The sequence below is a fragment of the Macrobrachium nipponense genome, chromosome 31, assembly GCF_015104395.2.
Source record: "Macrobrachium nipponense isolate FS-2020 chromosome 31, ASM1510439v2, whole genome shotgun sequence".
NCBI lineage: Eukaryota > Metazoa > Arthropoda > Malacostraca > Decapoda > Palaemonidae > Macrobrachium > Macrobrachium nipponense.
Window position 1 is genome coordinate 11,413,695 of NC_061093.1, and position 9,897 is coordinate 11,423,591.

General features: G+C 36.7%; 1 protein-coding gene across 1 annotated transcript in view; it reads right to left on the minus strand.

Annotated features, from left to right (window-relative positions):
- The window catches only part of LOC135206760 (peroxisomal multifunctional enzyme type 2-like), a 198,689-nt gene extending 189,198 nt beyond the window's left edge, over positions 1-9,491 (minus strand). Inside the window, exons 1-2 of the mRNA XM_064238256.1 lie at positions 9,486-9,491; positions 7,684-7,915 (exon numbers count right to left, since the gene is read on the minus strand). Of these exons, the coding sequence (XP_064094326.1) occupies positions 7,684-7,915; positions 9,486-9,491 (238 nt within the window). The remainder of the gene's footprint in view (positions 1-7,683; positions 7,916-9,485) is intronic.
- Positions 9,492-9,897: the final 406 nt, after the last annotated feature.

Consider the following 9,897-nt stretch of genomic DNA (forward strand, 5'->3'; position numbering starts at 1 on the left):
CTAGTGGCCACCCTCTCGAACGTTATTACAAGGGAGTCCAGCTTGAGTTCTTCCCTCCCAACACCCGTTTCTCCTCCTGGCTATGGATCAGGACATGATCCATGCCTTCGAGGCACTGTACATCGGGAATTCCCTCCAGCACCTTGTTGATGTAATAGACCGTGACAGTGAATTTATGCTGAAAGACTATTGGTGTAAATTCACGATTGCTTCATGTCTGTATGTCACTGAACAGTTGCTGAAGAACATGAAGAAGAGACCCTGAATGCATGCTATAGTAAGTTGTGGCTGGATTGCGTCCATAATTATACAGGCTACTCTCCTGAGGAAATTCAGAATTCAGCCATTAACAAGGTGGCCCAGTTGGCGAGGATTCTTGGTGGTAAAGACTTTGATGATATCACCAAGGATGAAGTCGGCACCGTCATTGATGCCCACTCTGACCCTCTGACAGACCAGGATTTGGAAGACCTGACAGTCTGCCAGTGAGGAAGAAGACACTCCAGGTTCAGGAGAGGAGGAGGAGAAGGAAGTGGGTCTGACTTTGGAACGCCTGTCCCTACTTAGGAGAATGGTAAATGATGTTCAGGAGTTTGTTTTAACATGGGATCCTTTACATGGAACACTCCTTAGTTTTCAAATATCCTTCATACGGCAATGGAGCCCTATAATCAAGCCCTCGTCACCATGAAGAAGCATGGAAAGAAGCTGCCAATTACTATGTTTATCACATGTATGAAAAGGATCCTCCAAAATCTCCCCAAACCCCTAAAGTGGTGCCTCCTGAATCACCTGAAGTAGTGCCTCCCAAATCACCTTTAGTGGTGCCTTTCTCTATAAATCATTTTGCAACATACAGGCAGCTTAACCACAGCCTAAAACTTCAACATTCAAAGAAAACCTGTTGCAATTCATATTCCTATTTTGAAAATGTTGTTATGACTGTTGAGCATATTAGGTCTACTGTTATAATGCTGCAGAGGTAGTTAAGTTGACCACCCCGAGGAGCATGTTAATTGAGCTGTCATTGATGGCACTGCTAACCTTATCATGCCGTACTTGAAACAAAGCAATGTGAGAAAAAATCAGCTCAAATCATAGATTACAAATTATACTAATTCATAAAAGCTATCATACTTGATATAACCATAAGGAAAATAGTGCTATCTATGAATTCACAAACTTTTCTAATATATGACATTACAAATGAAAATAATTTTTTAACACTACTTGTAAAAGAATCATGCAGCATCACTACATAACTAAGTCATACAGCACATACGGTATGTATATTTTTAACCATAAAATGTAAGACTTACTTTGAAATATTGATAATATTATTTCAAAGATTAATATGTACAGTAATAGGATATTTTAATATATATTAGATGTATGAGGGATGTCTGTAAAAGAAGTTTCCCAAAGATTTTTCACAATGAAAAACATGATTATTGGCATTGAATAATACATTTTTAGAAAGTTTAATCTTTTTCCTACTTTTTGACATAATCGCCATTGAGATTAATGCATTTTTGCATACGGTGTACCATCGTCTTTATGCCTGAATAGTAGAAATCTCCTGGTGCTCCGCGAAGGTAGCTTAAAACCTCTTCTTTCAGCTCCGCTCCGGTTTTGAAATGCTTATGGACGTCTGTACGTCCGTCTTTGAATTCTCTGCACCATTTGCGCACATGTTGCACGCTCATACACTTTTCTCCGTTGACTTCACACAGTTAGGAATGAATGTCCACATTGCAGTGTTTTTTGCATACAAAAAAAAGAATCACAGAGCGTAATCCGCACCTGGTGGGAGAAGCGAGTGGGAGCTCCATCTCTATGGCTGCCAAGCTAAGGTTGAGCTTCGCAGACAGCTCGCCGGGGTGGGGTCTGGGAGAGAGGGAACAAAGCTACACGCCAGTGTCACCGGATCCCGCACAACAGCGTTCCTCGCAACTGCAGCTTCTTGGGAACCTTATTATACGGACAACCCAAGTAGGATGGTATTTTTAGGGATACTTTGGTGTTTAAACATTCAAGATGGGCAGCTATAAGCATTTTTATAGGGGGTTCTGAGTATTCATGGATTCTAGCTAGTCGCGGGGGGTTGTGGGAGCATCCCTTGCGAAGCAGGGGGTTACTGTACAGGGGTAACTTGACTATATTCGTGTTTTTTTCCATCTGTCCATCCGCCTGTGGTATTTTTGTATGGTAACACTGCGTCCCGGGCTTTAAATAGTTTACGGTATTAGAGAATTCTTTGTAATCAGTTGGTGTCTTCCACAGGCCAGGGGGGAAGGGAGTTACCATGAGAGTGTATCTTTAAAGGACTAACAGCAGCTACCAAAAATAGGTTTTCCCTAAATTAAAACCTGTTTTATTGTATCCCAGGTCTCATCCGATATCCAAGGTTTTCATCTGGGTTATCCATTTCACAACACTTCTTTTTCAGTAACTTGATTTGCAGTACATTCATTGTGTCAATTCAGTCTTTATGTCAATTCAGTCTTTATTGCCGGGCACCTCCTCAGAATGACTTCTGCAGAATAAATGTTTTGATGTTCAGTTAAAAGAAACCTCTAAATGTTCACCTTCAAAAACTTCATTACATTAAAAACTTGGTGGATGCTTTAAATTTCAGCTTTAATATGGGAAGGACAAGTTGGTGATTGCTACCTAGATCTGCTTAGTCTACAAATTCTAACATTCCTCTGTTCTTTTTCTTTTGAATGTTATCTATTGGGTTTTGGGGATTGCCATCTGGGGATGATCAAGTGTATTTATAGATTTCTTGTGTTGGAAAAGAGTATGCATCTCCAATTGCAAAGTCATTTGCTGCATAAATATACTCATAAATTGCACCCCATTTGCACTTTAAAATTTCCAAAGCATTTTGTTTCCATGATATACTCCATACCTTCATTGTTGCTACCAACTTTTGCAGTCATGTCACCAACAACAATCTTTCTCTGCAAATACTTTATAATTGTTCTGAATTAAATCTTCCAAGTAGTAATCTACTGCTCACTGATCCAGTCAGTGCCTCTTCTTCTTTTGGTGTAAGAACGTGCATGTTACTTATCTGCCAGCTCCATCTTCTCTGCCCGAATAAATAAACTTATTACCCTCATCTAATCTCTAATTCTTTTGCACCAAGTTTCACAAACAGCTAAGATGTCCTGTTCATATCTCTGAATTTATTTTCTAAATGCTGTATTTTTATATGCAAATTTTGTTTTCAAATTTGCTTAATGGCCAATGGTTTGAAATCACATAGAAAAATAAGTTGTAAAATGGGGCAAAGTGTAAGCTCCTAATTCATTGCATGTATGGAATCAAATAAATTTTTTTGAGTTTATATTTTATTTCTCAATACTGAGTACTAGTGCACTATCATTTCAATCATATGGTTATCATCTTTTTTAATTGTGTGAAGTTCCCTTGAATAACTTGGCTACATGTAGTTTGTTGTTTTGGTTTTTGATAGAAAAAGCAAATGTATTCCCCCACTTTTACGCATTTCACATTCCTGCAGTCCAACTTGTCACGGATTTTTGTGGAACACATTATTCACTTTTCGACGGGGAACTTTCACTAATTTGTGGATTTTTTTCTAGTGACCATATCTCAAAAATTATTACTATTTTTTTTTTTTTATAGAGCAACACTATTCACCAACAATAGCATTTTTTTCATTCTCTGTACATGACTAAACACTGACTTTTATGATGAAAATTATCTACAACATACTTATAATACAGTTATACATCTGTAAGTTCATTCCAGGTTGGGCCCCATACTAAGCATAATAGGTGCCTGATTCTCTCTCTCTCTCTCTCTCTCTCTCTCTCTCTCTCTCTCTCTCTCTCTCTCTCTCTCTCTCTCTCTCTCTCTCTCAGGGTAATGTAAGATGCATTTGAAATGATATTGATGTCAAGATTTTTTATCATAGAGCATTTTGTAAAATATTTAAAAATATATTCACAACTTATTTACATTTTATTTTCGAGTAAAAGCAGACTGGAAAATACAATGAAAATCATTAGCAAATATTTTAAATATTGTATAACATGCTCATCATAAAAAACTTTATAGTAATATCATTTTACATACATCTTATATTACCCTTAACGAGAGAGAGAGAGAGAGAGAGAGAGAGAGAGAGAGAGAGAGAGAGAGAGAGAGAGAGAGAGAGAGAGAGAGAGAGAGAGAGAGAGAGTCGTACACCTATTATGCTCAGTCCAGAGCTCCACCTGAAGTGAGCTTAATACTAGTACGTATTTAGAATATTTTTTAACATTTATTTTTATATAGTATTAATACAGTACTTTACTAATGTTTACGTTGAGTTTTTGAACCAAAAATGAACTTTTTTGTTAGCTGAATTTTGCTGGTGCTTTGGCAATTGGTCTCTTTTGATAAGATGGCCTTGAGGGTGACATATCTTATCTCACTTAGTCAATTATTTTATGATTATCATCAGTCTTTTGAAGTGCCGAGCATTTTGTTATTGTTAATAATCAGGATGATTTTCATTCCTATCTCCTCTCTCTCTCTCCTCTCTCTCTCTCTCGTCCTCTTCTCTCATCTCTCTCTCTCTCTTCTCTCTCTCTCTTTCATGATTACAGTAATCACCAAAAGTACTATTGATGATTAACCAGATTCTGCAAAGAGAATAGTATGCAAGTTTGTAAAAATGTAATATCGAGGAATAATTAATTCACAATAAAGTTAAAAACTGACATTAAATAGAATAAGAAAGTTAGATTAATAAAATTCTGAAGTATTTTAAGGTAAATGTCTTAAGTATAGTTGTGAAACATGGCCCATGAAGAAAGCACAAGAGAGAAGGATGGAAGTGGCAGAAATGAGAATGTTACGTTGGATGTGCAGACTGAAACAAGGGGGGGAGAGACAGGAAAAGGAAATCGGACTCATAAGAGGGAGGGTGGAAGTTACAGAAGTATCAAAGAGGCTGCAACAGAGACGATTGCAATGTTTAGGGCATGTTATGAGAGGAGAGGAGGAAATCTGTATGCAAAAAGAACCATGAATATGGAAGTACCCAAAACAAGGAGGAGCGGTAGACCAAAAATGAGATGGAGACAATGAACAGGGACGTGCGGGAAAGGAACGTGAGTGAGGTAATGAACAAGTTCCATCTAGCCACTTAGTGTGAAAATTGGCAAGCTCTCACACACACAAACAAACACACTCCCTTTGTTTTCTCATCGTATTCTCATAAGTAACAGTATACAGTAGTATACCAGACACCCCCATGAATAGCTAGAATCTGCAAATAGTTGAAACCCTTATAAAACACTTAAAACCTTAAAACAGCCTATTTCGTTAGTTTAAACTCAAGAAAAACCCACTAAAAATGTTTATACCTTTTTTTTATAGTTTTATCACAAAAAGTGCATTTTATGATGACATTGATTTTAAAAAACCCAGAATTTGTGGATATTTCTCCAGAAAAATACTGTGAATAGGTTAATTTTCCATGAATAATGGGGGTATATGTTCCCAAGAGAAACCTGCAAATACAGGAGTCTGCAAAACTGGAACCCGTGAATATGGGGTGGTTCACTGTACTATCTGGCAATTCCTTTGTCTGGCTGCATTGCTTGTTAATCACAGTATCTTCTCCCTCAAATTTTCCAACTGATCAAATGATGGCTTTTTTAATACCCATGTACACGTAGGTGACTAAGCCTGGTTCCCCTCCATATAAATAAATGTAGACCTTATTATCAATACAAATCCTTCAGGCTAATATCTCCAAAAGTACTGAAGATAACAGTCCCCGGGTTACAACGGTCTCGGCTACGACGTTCCGAGGTTATGACGCTTTTCAATTATATTCATCAGACATTATTTCCAGGGTTACGATGCATGTTCCAGGGTTACGACGCATGTTCCAGGGTTACGACGCCTACAACGCTCATCTGGCAGATGAAATATGACACCAAAAATGCAAAATAATTAATATTTGAAGGGTTTTTTTATGAAAAAAATCTATAAGAATGCAGTTTACATAGTTTTCATGCACCCAAAGCATTAAAAGTAAGGTTTTCTTAGGATTTTTGACAATGTTCCGGCTTACGACGATTTCGGCTTACGGCGTGTCTCAAGAACGGAACCCCCGTCGTGAACCCGGGGACTGCCTGTATCTCCAAAAATATCGACAGTAAAAGAAAAATTCTTTTGGCAGATAAAACCTTACATCTTTCAATTTCATCCTGTATAAGATTTATTTAAACTATTTGAAATGCAATTACTGTAATGATAATAATTATGTAGCAGAGAGTTCAGAGACACCTAGTTAACCCTTTGATGGTTTAACTTGAACCTTCATGAGTTATTGCCTATAGGGCGTCCTACTGGTAAATGTAGCCCTTATTATTAATAAAGACAAATCTTTCAGGTCAGCTGTGTGAAAGCTAAATAGATTAGCGCAGGGGCCTGGTTAAACTACTCAATAATAATAATTTATCTGGGTTACTTCTGTCTTTCCTAAAACCAACTTGTTCATCACTCAGCAATTACTGTAACCGGTTTCTTTCTTAAGGGCAACTATGAATAAGCATACATCATTTTTTCATTACCATAGTTGCAAATGCAGAGCCTATACAGTTACTTCATTCAGTCAGGTTACTTTCTTTGCCATGACCTCCAAATCCTAATCATCAGGTTGTGTTACCTCATTTCATATTCTGCAAAACAGTCTACTCAGTATAGCAAGTGGCATTTCATATTCAGCTAACATTATCTCTGCAGTGATTCCATCATAGCAAGGCGTTTGCTATTTACATTGCTTTAGTACTGATACCAATTAAAAAAATGACAAACTTTAAATCAATTTGTATTTTCCATAACTAACAAACCTTCAGTCTTAACGTACTCTAGTGCCAGCTGGACTCTGGTTAAAAATAACACAAGGAATTGATGGCAACAGGAGTCAGCCAGTAGGGGAGTAGGAAGAAGCTGTGTGGCCTGCCTTACCCCCCCTACACATCATCATACCAGTTTCTTTCCAGCCCAGGAAAGAATGAAGGGTGTCTTGAGGTGGGGCGTATATGTTACAACCAAAGTTTTGTTAGATATGAAAAATGTAAATTGATTTAAAATTTGTCATTTGTACATATACAGAACAAGCCTTGGTCTTACTGTGGAGAGGACTTACTCTTGGTGGGAGGATAAAAAAAGTCTTACAACCAACTGGAGGTTTGGAACACCTGAGCCCACTTCCTTGGGAAAGGATATAGCTACAAATAATGAATTGGAGTTTAAAAAAGAAACTAAATCTAAATGATTTTGTTGAACCTAAAGGAGAAATTACAGAAGCTCCATATGAGATAATGATGAAGGAAAGATGGCTTGAAAATATCAAGGGGATACCAGTAGGGTGATGGTGTCAACTAGCCTTCTGTGAGCACAAGAATAAACGAAAGACTCAAGCCTACTTGGATGTGAAAAGTAAGATTGAGCATGAAGATGAGAAAAGAATTGGGGAAATGAAAACACAAGTAAGACAAAAATGGCAGGATTACATAGAGATCCTTTGTGTTGAATGGAAGTTGAGGTAATGATAACAATCATGCTGATGAGGCCTAAAAAGAATTAAGAAAATAAAAGTTACATAAAAGAAGCACCAACAAACTTGTCCTTCAGTCCATTACATACCCCAATCTGTATCTGAAGTTCGGGCAAACGATCTGTCTCGAAGGATACCAGCATTGTTGATGACAATATCAACACGACCAAAACTGTCCAAGGCTGTCTGAACAACTTTATCGCCATCCTCAACAGAGTCATAGTTTGCAACAGCAACACCACCTGAAATTATAAGAAATATACTTGAGAAAACAGCAATAAATTTCACATTAGACCCCAATATAAATACATACAGTGTTTGCTGTATTTATCAACATAAAATATACCAGCATAATCTGGGCATGTTAGGGGTTCTGCCTCTCACAAAATAAGCCTTTTCTAAATTACAGTCAAAGTCTGATCACTAATGTACACTTATCATCCTCCTGTCTTCTCTCTTCGTGTTAGTGCCCATATTTTAGTGTATGTAATTTCAAATATGTACTGTACATATAGTATTCAGTATATTATAGATTACAGTAATTTTCTTATTCATGTGATATGGCATATGAAAAATTTATCATGACTGCATAAAACTTCTTATGGGTCTTGAATTAACATAATTGTACAATAATAACCAAATCAATCATAACCATCTAACTACTCTACAACAATCTTTTCTCTCTCTCCCTTTCACATGTACATTACAGATACCTTGCTGTAATTTCAAGCCTGTTTTCTATGTTGAGAGGTACAGTACATAAAAAATCATTACAGTAGGAATGTATCATATTTATCTTCTGACAGGCCTAGAAAGTTTTCTTTCTTCTTAATCGCACTACCAATGGTACAATTTTAGACCTAATAAAGATATTTCAAAACAATACTACTACCATATTCAAGGGGTATGCTATAAGATAAGTTGAGCCATTAATACACAAAGCAAAACATGATGGATGACTTGGCTTTACAATTATATAAATAAAACAAAATACAAAGTACAGTATGTGTTTGTTTGTTTATATGGTGTTTTTATGTTGCATGGAACCAGTGGTTATTCAGCAACGGGACCAACAGCTTTACGTGGCTTCCAACCCAAGTCGCGAGTGAACTTCTATCACCAGAATACACATATCATACCCGTCAATGGAATGCCCGAGAATCGAACTCCCGCCACAGGGGTGGCAGGCTATAGTAAGTGTTCATATACTAGTTGAATACATATGGACAACAAATGTTCTACATTGTCAGAGATAGTGTTGGAGACAACAGGAGGAACTGGCAAAAGCTATAAAAATGCAATGCAAAGCTAAAACATAATGACTGAAGCATATCAATTATGTTTAACAAATGTCAAAGCAAGCTACTTAACCCTCTTACGCCGATTGGACATATTAAACGTCGAGATAAATTGTCTCCCGGGTGTCGATTGGACATATTAAACGTCGAAATAAAAAGTTTTTTTAAAAATTTGCAGAAAAATACTTTTAGGCCTACCACACGCTTGGGGGATGCTGGGAGCTCACGATCAAGGCATTGTTTTGTTTACAATCGTTATGCAGGCGCGCAAGCGCAAATTTCTTTCTTATCGCACTAAAAAGTATCAGTGACACATCTCAGAAATTATTTAGTCACTTTGACATAATTTTTGCACCATTTTAAATTATCCATTACATGGAGTATTATATATGAAAATGTGTGCAATTTCATGTAGTATACACAAAAAAAAAACCTCATGACTGTAGCTTTTTGTCAGTTTTGAAATATTTTCATATAAATAACGATAAGTGCCAAAATTTTCAACCTACGGTCAACTTTGACTCTACCGAAAATGGTCGAAAAACGCCAATGGTAACTAAACTCTTATATTCTAGTAATATTCAATCATTTACCTTCATTTTGCAACAAATTGGACGTCTCTAGCACAATATTTCGATCTATGGTGAATTTATGAAAAAAAAAAAACATTTTCCTTACGTCCGCGCGGTAACTCTTCCGATAAATTTTTTCGTGCGATTGTCCTAATGTTTGCACCATTTTAAATTTGCCGGTACATAAAGTTTTATATATGGAAATGTGCGCAATTTCATACACAATACAACTAAAAACAACTCATGGTTGTAGCTTTTATCAATTTTGAAATATTTTCATATAAATAACGATAAGTGCCAAAATTTCAACCTTCGGTCAACTTTGACTACCGAAATGTCAAAAAATGATATTGTTATGTTACAATAAAGTTTCATACATACTTACCTGGCAGATATATACATAGCTAAGACTCCGTCGTCCCCGACAGAAATT